At 37.3% G+C, this 22,249-nt stretch overlaps 1 protein-coding gene across 4 annotated transcripts in view; it reads left to right on the plus strand.

The window, feature by feature from the left end:
* Positions 1–22,249, plus strand: part of SYNE3 (spectrin repeat containing nuclear envelope family member 3) — a 237,184-nt gene that overhangs the window by 195,145 nt on the left and 19,790 nt on the right. For all 4 annotated transcript variants that reach the window (XM_069104246.1, XM_069104245.1, XM_069104244.1 and 1 more), the window contains 2 exons: positions 987–1,139; positions 2,301–2,339. In XM_069104246.1, coding sequence (XP_068960347.1) covers positions 987–1,139; positions 2,301–2,339 — 192 coding nt within the window. The remainder of the gene's footprint in view (positions 1–986; positions 1,140–2,300; positions 2,340–22,249) is intronic.

Here is a 22,249-nt window from a genome sequence, read left to right on the forward strand (position 1 = left end):
ATTAAAATGCTGATTCATATTCTACAAGGCCTTCCTTCATCCCTATGATGCAGATGAGGAAACTGAGCTTCAAAGAAAGCACACAGTAGTTAGTGATTAGAGCTGGGATTATCAGGCCATTTCCCCTGACTCTGAGGAAGTTCTGTACCCTTTCCTCTGCACCATACTGCCTCTATCAATTTTTTTTAGGAGAAAAGGAAATAACAAGAGGTAACCCATAATAATGTAAAATTATGGAATCTAAGACTCAGACTTTTAATTTCTTATCATAATTATTAATGACAAAATATACTTCCCTCTCTGAACTTAAGCAAGTTACTTAATTTCTTGGGCTGGAAATTTGTTTCACTCTTTTTGTGAGTTCTGCTGTTCTAGAATTTTTAAAGGTATTTGGAGGAGTTTGGGGAAAATCTCAGGCAAGTCCCTTCCTTTACTCAGCCTTCTTGGCTCTGCCTCCACTTAATTTCTTTGGGTCAAACTTTCTCTATCTGTAATGTAACCCAGAGTTGGACCAGATGACCTCTAATCAAGGGTCCCTTCAGTTCTCTGTTAATAAGACAGACACATATCCTTGTCTCTGAGGTCATACCCAGAGTCTCACAGCTTTACAGTCTCTACAGAGTTTAGTGACTTGCCCAGGGTCACACAGTTAGTAGGTGTCTGAGGCCAAATTTGAACTCAGGAACAGGCTTCTTGACTCCAAGCCCAGCAACTCTATCCACTGCACCACGTAGCTGTCCCTGATAGTAATGATAGTAACAATAATAATATATTTTTATTTCAATGAATTCAAAGATCATTGTGGCTTATATAGAACTATAGCATGTGAATAAGTGCTTTTAATTGATAAATTAAGATTTCCTATCCCTAATTAAGTAGGGATAGGGTTAACAACTAGTTTCACTAAGTTTTAGGACAATAGACTGAATTGTCATTGTACTCATTGCATTCTATATGTGGGTGACCCCATCTTTACCTCTTCATAGGAGCTACAGGACAGGCTCCCAGAAGGTCAGCGTCTTTTTGAAAATCTTCTTCATCTCCGACCAAAGAAAGAAATTTCTGAAAGCTTGGAGGATCTCCGCTACCGCTGGATGCTTTACAAATCTAAACTCAAGGATTCCAGCAATTTGCTAGAGGTAGGTGTCAAGGAATAAATGCATTGTGGCATCCAAGAATAAGCGCTCCTGGGTAGATAGAAAAAAGTCACATAGTCTGCATTTCACTGTTCCTCAGTAAGGCAAGCTAAGAAAACCATGCTTTGAATTCCGCCTTCCCTGGTTACCCCTGCTCAAAGTAACTTTTCTCTTTACTAAACTCAAAGTACAATATGTCCAAATGTATGTCTCCTTGGATTGTTGTTGTTTAGTCATTCAGTCATGTCTGACTCTTTGTGACCCTGTGGAACATAGCACACTAATGCTGTCCATGGAGTTTTCTTGGCAAAGATATTAAGTGATTTGCCATTTCCTTCTCCAGTGGATTAAGGCAAATTGAGGTTAAATGACTTGACCAGGGTAACACAGCTATTAAATATCTAAGGCCTTATTTTAATTCAAGGTCTTCCTGACTCCAGCATTCTATCCACCGAACCATCTAGCTCCTTTATATTTCATTTGATCCTTCACATGTCTTTTCTTGTGCTGCTACATCTTTTCATCCATATGTATATTTTCTCTTTATAATTGTAAACTCTTCAAAAACAAGCACCCTCTCTATGTTTCCCCTACAGGACCCTGTTCAACAAATATTTGTTGAATTGATTAGTTTAGTGGAAAGAATGTTAGGTTGAGAATAAGGAATCCTGAGTTCTAGGCCTGGATCTCCACTAACTAAATGTGTGAACTAAATTAAATCAGTTTCCTAATCTGTAAAATTTGAGAGTGGTCTAGAAGATATTGAAGAACCTTAAAGTTCAGTGGTTTACACTCTGACTTCTTTTTAGTTCATTCTTTATCTGACCTCCTTTTTACCTAGAACATAGTAAGTCTGGCCACGAGGTGTCAGTAGAGTCAAAGCCATGCATAAGGCAACAACTGTGCCTTGGATTTACGTTATTAGGAAACAAGACCCACGGGGTTGTGTTCCTGATGTGTGTTAAAAAGCTCATTAAATCAAATTACCTGCTAGCTCAGGCTGTCCAGATGACCAGAATTTTTAAGGAAACATTCTCCCAGCAAAATGAATATTCCATTGTAGGCTCTGTTGGGATTTTGAATTTACTTACTTTTCTTTTTTCTTCTTTCTCCACCTCCCTTTACACCTCCCTTCCTCCCCCCTCCCCCTTAAAAAACCAACAGGCTCACAGTCCTCTTGGGAAGCCAGCGGGATTCAGAAAGGTATGGTACTTTCCTGCTACTCACTTCAATAGTACTGCCTGTAATGGTTCCATGTGGAGCATCTGCTCTGAAATGTGTTGTTTTTCCCTTGACTTTTGTGAAGGTTTTTTAAAAAGCCCTTTCTAAGATGCATTATAAAAATGAATCCATAAGGGTATGTTGGTAGGAGCTTTGCACACATGGGATTTCAACATGGTTTCCAATTAAGGGTTTAAATGTTTTTATTGATATGTTTTGTTTTCACATTCCTTTCCAAATGTAACTATCCCTTGCCCCTCCAGGAAAGTCATCCCATGTAATAAAATATTGGAAAGATAGGGAGGGAAAAAAGCATGTCAGCAAGACTAACAAACACATCAACTGATTCTGATGGTATATGTAATGTTTTATGCCCACATTGGCTCACCTTTGCAAAAAAGGGGGAGGGATATGCATTTTCTCATCTCTTCTTGGGGTACAAGCTTAATTACTATAATTACACAGTGCTTAGTTTTGTGTATTTTTGTTTTTTCCCATTTATATTATTGTGGTCATTGTGTACAGTATATTGCTGCCTGGTTCTGCTTATTTCACTTTGAATCGGTTAACATAAGTCTATTCTTGCTTGTCTGTGTTCCTCACATTCATTGCTCCTTATGGCACAATTCCATATTATTGTTCCATTATATTTTATTCCATTATTCCAAATATTATTCCATTATATTCATGTAACTACAACAACAATAATAATAACTAACATTTTTATAGTGCTTAAAATTATGTGCCAGGCACTGTGCTAATTGCTTTACAAATATTATCTTATTTGATCCTCACAATGTATGCGCATTTATTATCCCCAGTTTACAGTTGAGGAAACAGACTAAGTGACTTGGAGTCACAAAGCTAGGAAGTGTCTGAGGTTGAATTTGAACTCAAATCTTCTTAATTCCGGGTGACACACTCTATCCACTACACCACCTGTCTCTATAGTATGCCACAATTTGTTTAGTCATTCACCAATTTTGGATGTCTCTATTCAATCTTAATACTCTGCCTATCATAAAAAAAATAGTTGAGAGACCTTGCATAGTGCCTCTACATAGATAGCCTGATATAAAAGAAAGAACCCTGACATGGGAATTGGTAGACATAGATTATAATCTTTGTCCTGACTCTCATTAGCTTTTAGATTTTGAGCAAATCAATTCCCTTGTCTGGGCCTCAGTTTACTAATCTAATCTCTCAGGTCCTTTTCAGTTCTAAAAGTTAATGAATCTAAGACTAGATCTGACATCCGGTGGTTCTATGATTCCAACGTCCATTTCAATTCTAATTTTCTATTTCCCTTAGGAACAAGTGGTTTTCAATAAGAGTTAGCAGAGAGATGAGTTCTCTGGTTTCCTCATAAACCTGGATAAAACCATAATTTAGTTGGTATGGATAAACAAATGAGTCAAAATCTCAAGGAGTACATTTAAAAAAAGCTGATGAGGTGGTTTTGCTCTCTAAGACTAATGCATCAAAGTGGTTATCAAATGATATAGCACTACAGCAGTGTGAAGGGAATCAGGAAAGGAATTGAAATACAATCAAATACATTCAGAAAAGTTGGTATTTAATAAAACTGTAGATAATAAATATAATAAACTATAGATAATAAAAGTCTAAGGAATAGGATTTATCACTTGACAAATATACTGGGAGAATTACTTAGCAATTTGGCAGGAAATGAATTTTGACCCACACCATATAGCCAGTGAATTCTAGCTGGGAAAAAAAAAAACTTTAATAATGACAAAAACAACTATGAAGAAAATAGAATACATGGAATAATATATTTATCTTGAATGTAATGGGGAGCTGACTTTTTCTACTAAATAAGTAGAATGAATTATTAGAGACAATATAGATATACTTTAATACATTAAGATAAAAGATTTAATACAAACATCATGAAAACAAAGGAACATATTGGGGAAATACTTATGATACCTATTACAAATAAAAACTTAACATCTAAAATATTTATAGAAATAGTGAAAATTTGCAAAGGCAGTTTCTAGCCCCTGTGGATAAATGGTCAAGTGTTATAAAGAGACTATTTTTAAAAGAAGAAATACACATTGTGATTAATAGGATGTAAAAATACTTACTACAAAAATATAAACAATAAATAATAATTGACAATATAAAAAGTTACCAATATATAATAATGATAACAATAAACAAAAATAAACAACCCCCCACTCATCAAGCTGGAAAAAAATAATTAAAAGCCATGAAACTCATTGTTAACAGGGTTGTAAGAGAAACAGTTATATTCAACCATTCATCATAGATAACAAATTGTTGAAATCTTTTTGGAGAGCAGTGTGGCTGTAAAGTTACCTAAATAATCATTTCCATAAACACAAAAGATTCAACTGTTGTCAACATATCCCGTATGGAAATTATTATTTTAATGTGTTAAAGTACATATTTCAAATAGAAATAATAAAAGCCATCTGCTCAAAGATTTTTATAGTAGTATTTATAATTGTAAATATTTAGAAGCAACCTAAATTTGTTATGTTGTTGTTGTTTAGCAGGACCTTTGATTTTGTTGATATGTAGAACTTTCAGGGAGGAAATTACTTCTACCAATGCAGATCAGCAAGTGTTCTGTACCTTATAGTCTTACAGAGTTTCCTGGGGCCGCTGAGAGGTTCAGTAACTCACTTGCCCAGGATCAGTCAGCCAATATGTCAGAGAGGCTGGATTTGACCCTCAGTCTTCTAACTCCAAGGCTGCATTTCTGTCCACTAAACCACACTGCCAATAATGAGTGTATTATAAGGTCAAATAAATTGTGGTACACTACTGGAATGATATACTGTAATGCAATTAAGCTAATAGTCAACATTTATATAGAGCTTTGAAATCCACAAGTATGAGAAATATAAAGATATCTGGAAAGATCTTAATGGAATTACAGAAAGGGAAAATATTCAATATGACCATATAAAAGGAAAAATTAATGAAAAGGAGTAGACAAAAGAATCTTGATGGAGACTTAGAAGTAAGTCATTACTGAAAAATTGTGACATTTTATATATTGAAATTCATTTATTTAAATGTAAATAATTAAAAGTTTAATTTGTTATATTTATATTTGATATTAGATTTAAAAGAAAGCATCATTTAAACAAAGAAAGATACTTCTTACATTGATTTAGGATAGCACCTCTTTTGTTATTCCCAAAGTAGCTGAATTTGCCTCTTGGGTTCTACCTTGACTATGACATTCTCATTCCTTTAGTTAGAATGATCACAGACATTCAAAAGGGGGGAAAAATGTACCTGGTGGATTTGGGAAAGAAGGGGGAATTTTTCTAGACTCACTTTGAATTCTTATCCAAACTCAAATTTCTACTGATTTGTTCTCACAGGCAAGGAAAACAGCTTCCTTGTTGTAGAAGTTGTGGGAAAACGATCCCCACATTCTTTAGAAAGAGGAGAAAAGCCATTAGACATCAGCCGGATTACTCATGACTCTTATTAGAATGTATATTCATGGGAGTACATGGAGGGTGAACCATATATGCATACTGTTATTCTAATGGTCTATTCTTTAAAAGCAGTATTTAAAAACAAGTTAAAAGTTTATTCTGCCGCTCATGGCCACAAGAGGGAGTTGAGAGGCTACTTAGTATAGAGGGAAAAAGCATTGAACTTAATTACAGTTAGAAGATTCTAGTTTCTCATCCCAACTGAATCACTCACTACCCAAGTTGACTTGGGTCAACTTATTTTACCTCTCTAAGCCTCAGTTTTCTATCTATAAAATGGGAACTGCAATACACATACTTCATGTATTATGATGGAAGTTCTATATAAATGTGATCTATTCAATACATATAATATAAGGGTAGACCCCTAATGGTAGATCTAGAAGTGACAACTTTTCCCCATGAGGGTTGGGGAGAGGAAAAGGAATTATTGTGTCCCTAATGTGGCAGTGACCGGTGCCAGAAGCTAGGGCAAATACCAGGCATACCCTTACTGAGGAAGAAGAGTGAAGTCTAAATCAGGATCCAAACAAACTTAAACCAAAAGGCCAAGCTGGGTTGGTGCTTTTGGTTTCTTCAGCACACCACAATCTAAGAAACTAAGAGAGTAGTAAGGAATAAGTTGAAAGAGCAAAGATTTAGGCCTGTGAGGTCAATGCTAGATCAGGAAGCAAGCTACGGGGAATGCCATGATGCTAACTATATGTCTCACTCAGTTTCTTTCTCCAAACGTTTTGTCTTTTATACATTATCTGCTGACATTTATGTGTTATTATGGTCACAAGGCTGGCCTTTCAAACTCCTGACTTGGGCAGGATGATATGGCCAAACACTTAGAGAGGAACCAGAGTTCCTGTATAGGCCCATCAATCTCTTCTAGGGTTGTTTGGACCTGCAAAACTGTATTCTGTAAAATTGTCCATTTATTTGCTTTCTTGGTATTTGATTTTGTTTTTTCTTAGTTTAATGAAGACAAGGTTGGCATTTTTCCAAAGGAATATTTTTTTTCTAAAAAACTAAGGAAGAAAGTCTATATGTTAACTAAACTTGAGACAGGAATCAGTGAATTCCTAGAATTAAGAAAGTGATGGAAGATGTGATTACTTAGCTATTGTCAGTCATTCATTAAAGATCGTGGCAAATGAAAGAGGAGTCACAGGAACCAAGAAGGGCCAGTGTCCCAATTTTTCCAAAAAAGAGAGGAGGTGGTATCTGAAAGCAATAAATCAAGGAGCTTAATGTTGATTCTTGATAAAATGCTAGAATATGGTATTAAAGAGATGGTTTATGAATGATTAGCAGTGATCACTAAAAGCAGATCTTTAACTACTTGAAGGACTATTGTATGGAACAGGGATTCAATTTAATTCTGTTTGGCCCCAGAAAACAGAACTAAGACCAACAGGGAGGAATTACAGAGAGGCAGATTTTAAGCTTGATATAAGAAAGACTTTCTAATAAATAGTCACAGACAGTATAATGATCTAACGAGGCAATGAGATTCCTTTCATTGGAGGTCTTCATTAGAGATTGACTGATCACTTGTTAGGGATGTTATAATATTTGGTACAATAATAGTTGAACTAGAGGTTTTCTGAGTTCCCTTTCAACTGTGAGGTACTATAATTCTGGAAGCATTGGACTAGTGGTCCAGGTACCTGGGTTCTAGCCCTATTCACTATAAATTTAAGAAAGTCACTTCATTTCTCTGGTGAAGGAATGAATGAAAATGAGTGAAAAAGCATTTATTAAGTGTTTACTATGTGACAAATGCTAGGGATACAAATAGAAAAAAAGCAAAAGATTTCCTGCTTTTAAGGAGCTTGGCTTCTGATTGGGAGAGACAACATATTAAAAAAGAATTCCAGATATCTTATCTAGGTTGAATTAATTGATCTCTAAAGACCTTTCCATCTTAAACATTGTATGGATATTTAAGAAGGCATTTCTAATATCTTCCAGCTCTCATACCGAGAGATGTACGTGTTTATACAGACATTGAAAGATTATTTCCATCTCTAAGGTTGTGCATTTATGAAAGTTGAGTCATTACCTAGCTCATCTAAGTAATCTATAATTAGAATAATCTTGAGACCTACTCATCTCTATTTTGCAGCCAATTCATCTCTGCTTTGGGAGAGGGCTCTTTCTTTTACACTGTTCATTCACAGATTAAGATTTTGAGAGAATTCTTTGGTTGGTGAGAGGTACTCAATTCCCTGAGATCATACAAACTGTTCTCTTCAGGTGACTGTTCTAAGAAGCCTAGTAATACAGCAAGTCCCCAAATAATTCACAAATGATCTTTTGTAAGCGTTCAGTACTTAACTGTTACTGAGCTAGTCTAACACAGAGATACCCCGTTCATACATTTATAGCTCACATTTCCACAGTGTTTACCAACTGCCTGCCTTAAAATAACTCTGTGTGTGGTGATTAATAGAGCAATTATGTCCATTTTACAGGTGAGGGAGCTGAGGTTCAGTGAGAAATGGCTGATTTAGAGCTAAGACCTCAGAAGTCATGCTCCTCATTTTACAGATGAGGAAACTGAGGGAAGTTAAGTGACTTTACTCATGGCCACACAGACAGATAGGATTAAGAATTCCAGGGGTTGCTAGGTGGCACAATGAGTAAAGCGCTGGCCCCGGAGTCAGTAGGACCCGAGTAAGGTTCCAGCCTCAGACACTTAACACCCACACAAAAAAACTAGCCGTGTAACCTTGGGTAAGTTATTCAACCCAATTGCCTGCCAAAGGGCCAAAAAAAAAAGAATCCCAGAGTTATTATTGTTGTTTCTTCTTTCTTGCAGTCTCTCCTCTTGGTTCTAATTCTTCTTTTGCAGCATGAGTAATGAGAAAATGTTTAATATGAGTGTATATGGATAGCCTATATCAGATTGCACATTATCTTGGGGAGAGGGGAGGGAAGGAAAGAAAATTTAGAACTCAAAATATTTATGGAAGTGAATGTTGAAAACTAAAAATAAAGAAATTAAAAAAAAAAGAATTCCAGAGTTAGTGATTGTCAAAGCCCCTATTCCAACCTATGCCTTGACTCCACTTTCAGGGCTATCTCTGAATCTGAAGGGGTAACCAAGGCACCATCCCTATCATCCACATTGGTCTATTTTTATTCTAAAAACCAAACCTATAAGCTTTAATAATAATAATTCACATGGGGGCGGCTAGGTAGCACAGTGAATAGAGTACCAGCCTTGGAGTCAGGAGGACCTGAGTTCAAATGTGGCCTCAGGCACTTAACACAAAAAACTAGCTGTGTGACCTTGGGCAAGTCACTTAACCCCAATTGCCCTCCAAAAATAAAAAACAAATTTCAATTCACATTTATATATAGAGTTGTGCATTCATCATCTCATTTGATCTTCACAAAAACCCTATGAGATTTTATTGTTATACAGTTTTTACATATGAATAAAGTGAGACTCAGATAGGTTAAGGGATTTGTCCAAGGTTGTCCTACTAATTTAAGAATCAAATTCTGCATATGCTTTTTCCAGTTGTGTCCTAAAGGGATCAATTCTCTTAAACCCTGTGGGAATGCACATGGGATTCAACATCCAATGGCATTCCTTTAAATCCCAAGAGCAATACAAGACTTACTGTGTAGGGTGGCATTCAGAGCTTCCTGAGGAGATCAGTTATTTGTAATTGTGCAGTAATTGAACCAAACTCCTCATTTTATAGTTGATGCCAGTCTAGAGAAGTGATTTGCCTAAAGTCAAGGATGGGAAGGAGAGATAGGGTAGGTAGATGACGGAAGCAAGACAAAGAAAGTAAATGAAAGGATAGGGGTTACTAGGTGATCAAGTTCATGTCATATTCGAATCATGGAACATCATGTCAGGAAGGAACATTAAAGATCATCTAATCCAACAGCTCAACCTCCTAAAGCCCAGGTGAGGGTCCCATACTGCCATGCCTTGATTTTTTTCTTGGTAACCAGAAGATATTCAGTGGAAAGAGGATAGATCTGGTGCCAGACAACCTACACTCCAATCCAGGCTTTGTCACTTCCTACCTATGTGACCTTGCACAAATGAGGCAACTTTTCTGGGCCGCAGGTTCCCCTTCTGTAAAATTATGGAGTTAAACTAAATAGTCTTTGAAGTCCTAGATCTATGTGGTATAGGAGAAAGAATATGCACGAGAAAGACAGAGAACCTAGGTTCAAACCTTGCCTTTGGCATTATTACACGTGAGACTTTGGGAAAGTCACTTAACTTCTTTGGGTCTCTTCCTAGGGCCTCATTTTCCTCATCTATAAAATAGAATGGACCAGATAGGCCCTTCTAGCTCTAAAGTAACTAACTTGTCCAGTAATTATGACTTTCATAGTGCTCTGATGCCTCATTTTATCAAGAATCTGGAGGGGTTTTGTTTGTTGTTGTTTTCTTAAAGAAAACTGTAATTTCCTCATTCTCTAACCCCATTAGCCTGTTAGGGCCAGGTTGAGGTAAAAGTGAAGCAAGGAGAGTAAAAGCTGTTTTGAGCTATTGTACATTAATTAAAGAAAACCTTGGCAGCTCTCATACAGCTTAGGGATCCTGGCAGGTTTCCACAGGGACTCACACTCTCATTCAATGCAAAGATAATGATGGGGGAAAAATGTTCTGTTTCCAGACTATTTTATTGTTTATGTTCATAAAGTTTACATTTCCATGGTATATGTACTTTGGTTTGTGTTTGTACAGGGTGGTTTGTGTATGTTTGTGAGGTTTACATTTGCATAGTATGTATAGTTTGGTTTGTGTTTGTACAGGGTAGTTTCTGTATGTTTGCTTACTGGGTGGCAGCAAATGAGACACCATCTTCAAAGACTGCATTCATTCTTGCCAACACACATGCATAGATACATGCACATGCACACACGTATGTGTGTGTATATATTCATATACACACATACATGCACACACATGTGTGCACACATGTTTTTGTGTTCACTAAAAAGCTGAGTTTTTAATGAGCAGCCAGTTATCAATTGCCCTATCGCTATTACTATTATACTCTATATCTCAATGAATTCATTTTTACTGTTCACATAAACAAAACCAATAGACTTTATTAAATATTCAAGTTCACTAGTGTAATTAGTAGAACCCCCTCAAAAAAGCACACTGATATGATTTTATCACATTTCAGTCACGATCAAATGAATTCATTTACCCTCAGAAGCAAACATCACATTATCCAAGGTGCATGTTTCATTTGTAATGATCATGATGGTGTTTAAGTCTAGTCTACATAATGAATGAATGAAAAACATTGTTTAAGCACTTAGAAGCTAGGCGGCACAGTGGGCAGAGGGCCTGAAGTCATGACGACTTGAGTTCAAATATGGTCTCATCTACTTCCTAGCTTTTTGATCCTGGGAAAGTCATTCAACCCATTTGCCTCAGTTTCCTCATCTTTAAAATGGCAGTAATAATAGTAACTATCTTCCAGGGTTATTCTAAGGATCAAATAAGATAATCATTGTAAAACACTTAGCACAGGGCCCGGTGCATAGTAAGCACTATATAAATATTAACTTTTATCACTATGTATGTGTCTCGCTCTGTGCTAAGTACTAGAAATGAAAAAATGCAAGAAGGGCAGCCCTTTGTGGAGAAAGGCAGAGTCCAAGGTTCCATTTGGAGAGGATAAGGAGGCTGGACAGAGAGGATGGCTGCATGGTTTTGAAATGGCCAGCTAGTGATGTGGAAGCCTGGTTCTGGGCAAGATAACATGAAAATTCCTGCATCACAAGTTCAGGGCCCCATGTTATACATGTAGTTTTATAGAAGAGCAAAGCCAAGCCCAGGACAGTGTATTCTTATCTGTGATTTTATGAGATGCAGTCATGAACAATGAAGGAAAGGAAGAGCTATGCAGATAGTGACGTACTCTGTCAGTGGGAGGTGCTGTTTGTTGCTCAGTGGCTCCCCTAGGGATCCCAACATTTCTGATTTGCAGGCTGCCTAGGCTCAGCACACCTGTCATATCCAGCCATACCAACCCCATCCCTCCTCTTGCCTTACCTTACCTTATCTTAGCCAGAGACCATCTGGGCTGCTTGACTGCTGACACAGTGAGGTGAGATGGGAATCACTCATTTTATTCCTGCCAGTGAGATGGAAGATCACTAGGCTTTACCATCTGCCCTGGTTCTATACCTGGCACTGTCATCTGACCTACTAAATGTAACCTAACGATCTGCACTTCTTGGCCTTTTTATCTACCCTGAAACAGAGAATTCTTTTATTGTTGTGTCTTCCAGTTTGGTTGCGCGCTTCTTAAAACCAAGCACTGTCCTGCTGATTCTTTGTATCCCAAGTACTTGTCATCTATTAAACGCTTAAAAAGATTTTTTTTCAGGGGCAGCTAGGTGAGGCAGTAGATAGAGCACTGTTTCTAGAGTCAGGAGGACCTGAGTTCAAATTTGTTCTCAGACGCTTGGCACTTACTATCAGTGTGACCCTGGGAAAGTCATTTAACTCCAACTGCCCCACCCAAAAAAAATTTTTTTCATTCCTACTTTTCTATTGTGCTTTCTGGAACTCTGGTTCTATTGTTCATAAATTACCCTTCACCTAGAAATACTTTGTATATATTCTGTATTTACTTGTGTGGGTGTGTGTGTTTACCTCTTCCCAGTAGAATATAAGCTTCATGAAGGCAAGCACGCATGTCATTGTGGCTCTACCACTTAGCACAGTGCCTGACATAAGTTTGCCTACTAGATGATTTTCGAATTGAATTAAATTAGCATAAAATTTCTGAGAGTAAGGGGCTTCTAGTTAAAACTTTTGGGGATAACTTTAGGAAAGCTATGGAGATGAACAAGATGTCAGTATCAGTGATTGAAGGTGACATTTTTCATAATTCAGTTTCATCTTCAACACTTCAAAGATCTGTAATTCTAGTAGTCTGGCCACTCTCTCCACCAATATGTATTGTAACTTCATGTATAGTTTTCAGGAACTGAAATTTCTATCACCCCAAAGCCCGCTTCTTCAAACTTAGCCATGTTGGCCTTCAGGTAACAGGCAAAGACTCCATAACTAGTTCTATATTCAAAGACTTTCCAGGTTAGTAATACCTGCAAGAGCTTGCCTTTGCCCTTTCTTTTTAAAATTTCCTTTTTAATTTATGGAATAAAACAAGCATTTCCTTTTGCCATTATATGTTTATATTCTTGAGGCAGGATAGCCCAGAGGACTGAAAATGGACCTTGAAGCCAGAAGGATCTGGGTTCAAGTCTTATCTCTGTGTCTTGATTCTGAGACCCTGAGCAAGTCATTTAATTTCTCAGTACTCTAGCCTACTTTCTAAGAGTATCATGGATAGAACATTGGCCTTGGAATTAGAAAGACCTGAACTTGAAGCCTTCCTCAAACACTTAGCAGCTGAGTGACTCTGGGCAAGTCATTTAAACTCTCAGTCCTGGAGTTTCCTCATCTGTAAAATGGAGACAGTAATAGCGTTTATCTCATAAAATTGTTATGAGGATCAAGTGAGAGAGTGCGTATAAAGTACTTTGCAAACCTTAAAGTACCATGTAAATATTAGTTAAAATTATTCTAAATTGAAGAGAAGGTTCTGACCTGCATTAGTAGAGGGAGTTTCTTCACCTAGGAGTTCCATATACCAACAAAATCCCAGGTCCAGTGCCTATCCCTATATTTAGAATTAGCTTTTTTTAAAGGTAAGATCTCAAAATTTTCATTAAATTTAACAAACATTTATTGAATGTCTATTATATGCAAAATACCATACAAGGTACTAAGGGAGATATGGTGGGAATCATGGTGATCTCAGTCACTATCATCTGCCTGGAAGGTTGTTGTTGGCTCAAGTGAAATTATATATATTTTAAGAGTTTTGTAACTATAATACATGATAGAAACATAAACCACTTTAACTTTTGTTTTTTGGTTTTTTTTTTTTGGAGTGGGAAAGGAGGGCAGTTGGGGTTAAGTGACTTGCCCAAGGTCACATGGCTAGTAAGTGTTAAGCATCTGAGGCTGGATTTGAACTCAGGTCCTCCTGACTCCAGGGTCAGTACTCTATTCACTGTGCCATCTAGGCACCCCCACCACTTTTACTTCTAAAGTTTTTGGTTTCATTTTTCTGAGTTCACCTTCTACTGGTTCAGAATTCAGTCTGTTTGTTGATGGTCAATCTTTATGACTGACCAAAGGAATCATGGAATCAGAGAGCTAAAACAGAGAAGGGACCTCAGAGGTTATGAAATTCAACCCTCTGAGTTTATAGTTGGAGAAACGAAGGCCCATGAAGATTAAATAACAGTAAATGCCAGTCGCTTGGGTTAGAAAAAATCATCAGCTGCTGTTCACCTTCACCTCCTCTACCTTAGCCTACCAATAGGCCCCAACTGCCATGCCAGAATAGTTACTATCAGGGATGGCGCACCCTCTTTTGACTGTGGATGCTTCCTCCTTTCTTTCCCTAATTTTCTGGAGGTAATCCCGAGTCCCATTCCACTTGGACCCTTGAACCCACTACTCTCTTCCCAGTAGTCATTAGCGGGAGACCATCTGCCCTGACATTGCTTCATGAGGTCCTCATGGCCTTTCTATTTGGTCTGCTGGCTTTCCTGTCCAACCTTGAGTACCATCTTGCCTTTTCATTTGCCACAAAACTACCATTTCCAGTTATGCTGATCTATATCTTGCCACTGGACCCAGTAGTAACCACTTAATAAAGACCATTAAGATACCTAGGGGAAAAGGGATGAGGGCCCAAACTAGTGTTAGTAGAAAAAAGGGATATATATGAGATATGTTGTAAAGCTCTTTCCTGAATATTCTGTTATTTTTTTTTTTGATGTTTCAGCTCAGCTTAGTTTCTTCAGCTGCATGATGTAATTGGATGATCTTTTTCACTTTAGGGTTTTAATTAATTTCAGCCTCTCCAAAATATCATAAACAATTTTTTCCTTGATTTGTTTGAAAAAATACAGTAATCTTATACCATGCTGACTAGTTCTTCTGGGAATTTGAAGGGTTTTTCCTTTACCACCTACAATATAGGGTGTTCCAAAAGTTTTAGTCTAATTTTAAGCAATTAGAACTTAATTAGCTTTAAGTTACTAAAATTTAAAGTTGCAGCACAACTTTTGGAGTATCCTGTATTTTTCCTTTATGGTTAACAATCTGTAATTCTACAAATTTACTACAATACTTCTTGGTGATTTAACTGAAGGCTTTTTTTTCTGCTAGTGTTCTTAGGTTCTTTCAATCTGTTCTTTGCCATCTGCTTTCAGTATTTCTGGGCATTTTTTTTTCTGTGTGGTTTATTAGAAAATGGTATTTAGGATTTGAGCTAGTCCCATCAGCATATGAGTTATGGGTGGAAAAGGGCAGCAGTGGGAATGTACAAAATGATAGGCTAGTGATTTTGTCTTCATCTTTTTTTCTGTATATATTACTTCAGGGCAGATTCTGAGTTTTCTTCATTTGAGGCTTTCTACTTGTATAATTAGATGTGTATGTGGCAGGGGGAGCTAAGAAAACTCTCACTCTTCCATCTTCCCAATAATCCCCTCTCCTTTAAAAAAAAAAGTGTGTATGTGTGTCATATCTCTCTTTCTAGAATGTAACTTTTTTGAAGATAGCAGTCATGTCTTTGTACCAATTCCTTCAACAATGCCAGTCAATATTTCGTGATTTCATTTTGTGTAATTTTGAGTTGGGTTTTGGTAGGTGGGGCAATATCCCCAAGAGACTGAGCACAGTTGAAATGCAAATCCCGGTATTATTGTTCCTTACCACAATCATTTAGTGATTATGTGCAAATATATCCAGAATAATTAGATAATACTCCCCAAACCTGTTGCAAAGAGAGAGTACTGTATTTTTACTTTAAGTATGACTCTGTATTAATCTAAAGTAAAGGTACTTACTTTGAGGATTGAAATGATGAAAGAAATTTGAACACACCTAGATTTCTTGACTAACTTGATTGGCTCCAAGGGCAAGGATGCAGGTGCTTAACGAGCATGCTTTATCATCTTACTTTATAATACAAGGGTCTCAAAATCACTGTGTGCCAAAACTAGAAAGAAATTTAGCTTCCTTGACTATATAATGTGGGGATGCAATGATCTTTAAGGTCTCACAGAACTTAAGAGGGCTCATGGTAATGAATAGACTTGGAGTCAGGAAGACCTGGGTCTAAATCACATCTTTGACATTTAAACTAGCCCTGTGACTGTGTACAAGTCATATACTTTCTCTTAGCCTCAGTTTCTCCATCTGTGAAAGAAGGGGGTTGCACTAAATGACTTCTAAATCTATGGTCTTATGATCCTAAAAAGTTGCCTAAGAGTATGTTATTATCAAGAGCTGGCAGCTAAGTACATTTTCTCCAAACAAAGATTTCTTAATTGGTTTGTTCATTCTGGTCAAAGAGGGTAAAAAGTAAAAAATATGACAAACCAAAATCATTTGAGAAACATAAGGTTTGAGATCCCTTTTCTACTGCAATCTTTAAAAAATTATTACAATATGGATCCCAGCTAAGCAAATGTACGCTAAAATCAGATTGCTAGAGTGAGACTCAGGCACCTCCCATCATCTAGTGTTAGTAGAGTCTGGTTTTTAGATAAGTAACTAATAAGAATTCACAAGCTCTGAGCTACTAAAATTACAAACTAAAGTTAAAAAGTGTCAGCCAGCATCATAGACAATAAACTTGGAGATGACATGAAGCTAGACAGGATAGCTCATGTACTATCTAAACTGAAATCTAAATCTAAAAAGATCCTGACAGTCTAGTACACTGGACTGAATCTACTAAGATTCTATTTAATAGGTACAGACATAAAATCATACATTAAGACATAAGCAATCAATATCACAAGTACAAAAAGGGAAAGACTTGACTAAAAATTCTGAAAAAGATCTTGGGGTTTTTAGTGGACCACAAGATCAGAATGATATGGGATGATAGCCAAAAATGCTAATGAGATGTTGGTTTGAATTAAGAGAGGTGCAACTTCCAAGAATAGGGAGGTGATGGTCCTCTTGTACTCTTTCCCAACCCAACTACATCTGTACTATTGTGTTTAATTTCTGGGCACCACAATTCTGTAAAGATATTAGTAAGTTGGAGAGCTTCCAGCGGTAGGCAATCAGGACAGGAAATGAACCTGAATACATTCAATATGAGAATATGTTGAAAGGACTGGCATACTAGGGTCATAGATTTAGAGCTGGAAATGCCTTACAGAGACCATGGAGCTCAATGTCTTCATTTTCAGATAATAATAGTAATAATAACTAACATTTACATAGTGTTTAATATGTGCTAGGTACTGTGCTAAGCGCTTTATAACTATCCTCATAACAACCCCATGAGGTAGGTGGTATTATTATCCTCATTTTACAGATGAGGAAACTGAGACAAACAGAAGTTGTTACTTGCTCAGAGTCACACAGCTGGTAAGTATCTGAGACTGGATTTGAACTCAGGTCTTATAGATTATAGGCTCAGTACTCTACTGAACCATCTAGCTGTCTGAGCAAACTAAGGTTCAGAGAAAGGTAAGGATAAGTGACTTGCAAGGATGGATAGAGCCCTGAGCCTGGAGTCAGGAAGAACAGAATTCAAATCCAGCCTCAGGAACTTCCTAGCAGTGTGACCCTGGGCAAGAACTTTAACCATTGCCTCAGTTTCCCCATCTATAAAATGGGGATAATAATAATAATAGCACCTACCTCACAGGGTTGTTGTGAGAATCAAATGAGGTAATAATTGTAAACTACTCAGAACAGTACCAGGTACATAGTAAGGTGTTATATAAATGTTAGCTATTTATTATTGTTGTTAGTGGCGGTATTGTTGTTATTATTGTTATAATACTGCATAAGATTCCCTTCCTAAAGTTTTGCCTATTCAGAAATGAGGAAAACTTTGTCAGTCACTCCTTTTGTTTTTCTTTTTAAAGTCACTTTAAGTTCTATCTTCAGTTGTAGCTACCTCTACATGGGATGTAAGGAAAAAGATAAATTTAATGTGAACTGACTTGGGGTCTTTTTCTAATTAAGCAAATATAATTTCTTCCAAAGTCTCATTTTGACTCTTGTTTCCATCCACTTTACAACAGCTGGCTTTGATAGTGCAGGCAGCCTTCCTTTTTTTCTACAGTACTGTAGTGATTTTGGCATAGAAGAGGTGACAGGTTGCATTCACACACCCCTTGTGAGCTCATGTGAGTAACCTAATCCCATCATTCCCTGAGTCTGCCCAAGCCCTGAGAAACAGCATAATCTTCATCTCAGCCAACTCCTGGATTGCCCAACTATTTCATAGAATCACAGGATTTAGAGCTGCCACGGACTTTATGGATCACCTAGGGTCAATGTTAGACAAGAAGGGAATGAAGCCCAAAGAAGGAAAATAAACTCTTCTAAAATTACACAGAAATATCTAGAACTCTGGGTTATTTTCATCAGACCAACTTGCATCTCAATTCTTTTCAGTTCAACATATGTATTTGCATACTTTGTATGGGACACTATGGTTGCCTGGGGCAAGAGGGTAAAGAAGAGACATACATACAAGGTGAAGATTGTAAATACAACAAAGTCCCTGGCCTTGTGGAGACTATAGTCTAGAGGTAGAAATAAACACAGAAAAGCACAAAGAAGTTCAGCAAAGTAGGTTACCATTGCTGCAAGGGGGGAGATGTACTCTCTATGTTCAACCCCCCCACATATGAATAACTGCTTACTCACATACCATCTTTTCCATCTCCACAAAACCTTTATGAGAATCATCTACACATGCATCAAGGATATCCATTTTAAAGGCATGGGAAGGGAATGGGCAGGCTTCTGCCAATGGTATATTACAAGAGACTACATTATACAGCATACTGTATGCAGAGTGAACACAAGGAAAGGGTATGACATAAAGCTGGAAAGGTAGGGTTGTGCTACCAGGCCTTCAATACCGGTCAAGGAGCTCGGACTTTTCTTAGTAGCATAACAGGTAATCACTGGTAGGTTCTAAGCAAGGTGTAACATGATCAGATGTTTGCATAAGGAAGATTAGTCTGGAACTGGCATGAAGAATCCATTGAAAGAGGAGAGTGGAGGTAGAAAGACCTGGGAGGGAGCTGTTGGAATAGTCCAGGGAAGTAGTAATGAGGGCCTAAGCTAGAATGGTAACAGTGAGAATAGACACTATGAAGAGATGGGGGCAAAAAACTATTATGGAAGCATTTAGAAACATCGATTAGCAGAGACAGCACAAGAAGTTCAACTTTAGTCCCTCAAAGGTCTGTAATTTTATTGGTGTATGGACTCACAAAATGCAGAATCTAAGATTTTGGGAGGATCTCAATAGCTATATTGTATACAAATAGTAACCAAAAATTGCTTTAGTACATGAAATGAGGAGCAAAGCACTAGCTTCCATAGGAACCTACTCTAATTTTGGATACCTTTCATTCCTGAGAAGTTTTGGTTTTGCTTTCCTTACATCAAATACCTGTTGTCCACTGTAACTTCAAAACATTAGCTCATTCTTCCTAGTTCTGACTATTGGGGTTCAAATTGAACTCAGCTAGCTGTGAGACTTTAGGTATGTCCCTTAACTGCTAACTCAGTTTCCTCATTTGTAAAATGGGGATAACAACACCATCTACCTCCCAGAGTTATGAGTATAAAATGATATATTTGTAAAGGGCTTTACAAATCTTGAAGTACTATATAAATGTTAGCTATTATTAAGTCTTGTCTTCTCTTCCTCAGTTTTTTTTTCAGCCAGACTCTAGGTAGAATGTTCTCAGTTCTTCCCAAAGTCATTATATTCTAAGAAACTCTCCAGCTTATGCATGTCTTTTTTAAACTATGGTACCCACAGTACTCTAGATTAGTCTGGAACTGGCATGAAGAATCAGTGCCTAATCATTTGAGGCAGCTATGTAGAGCAATGTAGAGAGCACTGGGACTGAAGTCAGGAAGACTTGAATTCAAATCTGTCCTCAGATACTACCTATGTGACCCTGGGCAGGTCACTTAACAACTCTGTCAGTTTCCCCCACTACAAAATAGGGATAATAATAGAACCTACCTCCCAAGGTTATTGTGAAGATTCAATTGAATGGTTTTTATAAAGCACTTAGAACAGTGCCTCGTATACAGTAGTCCCTTAATAAATGCTTCCCCTCTCCAATCATTGTATTCCAGACATATTCCAGTTTGTCTATATATTTTCTAAACTATGGTACCCAGAAATGAAAGGAGTACTCTAGAAGATGCCTAATTAAGAAAGAGTACAGTGCGATTATAACCTTCAACCTCAATACTATGCCTTCTTCATTGCAGCCAAGATTATCATTAAGCTATTTTACCATCAGTTCATGGTGTTGGAAAATGGAAAAGATCTGTCAGGATTTCTATAACAAACATTCATTGTCATGAACAAAAATAGAACCAGTAAATGTGTATTCTAATCTCATAATCTGCAATGTATGTGTTAGATGCAGAAGTAAAAGCTGCCCTAAAGAAAACAGAGATGGGAAAAGAAGATAGACTAAGCCAGGTATACATAAAACTAGTCTATGTTAGAGAGTTGATACAGTTTAGAGGCTGTCGAGAGACTGATTCACAAGATAACCCAGAAGAGGGAAAGAGTCCAAACACTTAGAAAAAATCGTAGGCATTATTACACTAAAGAAAATAACCCCCCAAATATCGACAACTGCTTACTCACATGCCTTCTTGTCCATCTCCACAAAAACTTTATGAGAATAATCTACACATGTACAAGGATATCCCTGTTAAAAGCATGGGAAGGGAACAGGCAGGCTTTTGCCAATGGCATATTACAAGAGACCACAACTATGTGGTCACACAAGTGCCTGAAAGGGGTTAAGAATACAAGGTACCAGTCTGCTTATTCTTTGTAGACCATACAGAAGCATCTGATCTGGTAGAGCGAAAGACGCAGAGTCCATTGGTACATTCACGAATCAATCAAGCATGGAGAATTTGTTAAAACAGGTACTATATAGTAGGCACTATTCAATCATAGTGCAAAAATGAGCAGTTCCTGCCCTTATATTTCTACTGGAGGTAACAACATGTGCATTAATAATAAGAAGAAATAATACAATAATAAGAGGTTTGCAAAGTGTTTCACATTAACTCTGAGAGGCAGGTGCTATTATCTAAATGTTATAGATGGAGAAACTGAGTTAGGCAGGTTCCTACTTAGGGTCACACAGTCAGTAACTGTCTGAAGCAAGATTTGAACTTCAGTCTTCCTGACTCGAGGTCTAGCGCAATCTCTACCGTGCAACCTAGTTGTTTATACATAAATATGTACAGAACACAAACAATATAAAAACAAGGTAATTTGAGGACAACAGCACAATTTGCTGAGGTGATTAGGAAAGACTTGCTATAGAAGGTAGTACTTGGTCTGTGTCATGGACAGACATTCTGTACAGATAATAGAATGGGTCAGAGTTGAATAGAAGGAAGATGAACTAAAATGGTCTTTCAGAAATTATACAGTTCTTTTAAATACCTTAAACTTCTTCCCAAACAAAGGCCTGTCGATTTAGCATCAGTATTCTTCTAGTGTTGCTTTAGGACTCATGGGATTCTACCCTTTGAAGAACTAAAGATGAAGGTCGCCCAAAGGAGAGCCTCATGGTAGGTGTGAGTAACTATAGTATATTAGTCAATAAATATTCAAGGGCACTGTGATAAGTGCTGAAGATACAAAGAAGAGAAAAATAATAGACTTAGCCCTCAAGGAGCTCATATTTTAATGGAGGAGACAACATATATATATAACTGGGTACATAAAACCAGTGGCTGAGGGGACTGGTAAAGGTGTTGTGCAAAAGGTAGCATGTGAGCTGAGTCTTTAAAAAAGGCAGGGAGGTAAGGAGGAAGGCCATCCCAGAAATGAGGACCAGCCAGTGATGAGACAACAGAGGGAGGATCATGGGAGAAAAGAAACAGGTAACTTTAGCTCTATTACAGAGACTGTGGAAGAAATCAAAATCTTCAAGGACTAGAAAGGTAGTAAGAAGTCAGGTCATGAAGAGCCTTAAATGTCAAAGGGAAGACTTTATATTTGATCACAGAGGAAATGGAGAAACCCTGGATTTTATTGTGTGATATGCTTTAAGAAAATTACCTTGGCAGCTAAATGGGGGATGAATTGGAGTAGGAAGAAGGTTGGGGTCAAGGAAAATAGCTAGAAGATTGCAATCACCCGGGGAAGAGGTGATGAGGCCCTGAACTAGGGTAGTGGCTATGTGAATAGAGAGAAGGTGATATAGATAGATAGATAGATAGATAGATAGATAGATAGATAGATAGATAGATAGATA

Source organism: Petaurus breviceps, unplaced genomic scaffold, assembly GCF_028583685.1.
Source record: "Petaurus breviceps papuanus isolate PSGF00001 unplaced genomic scaffold, PetGlider_PUasm1.0 685, whole genome shotgun sequence".
In the NCBI taxonomy this organism is placed as follows: Eukaryota; Metazoa; Chordata; class Mammalia; order Diprotodontia; family Petauridae; genus Petaurus; species Petaurus breviceps.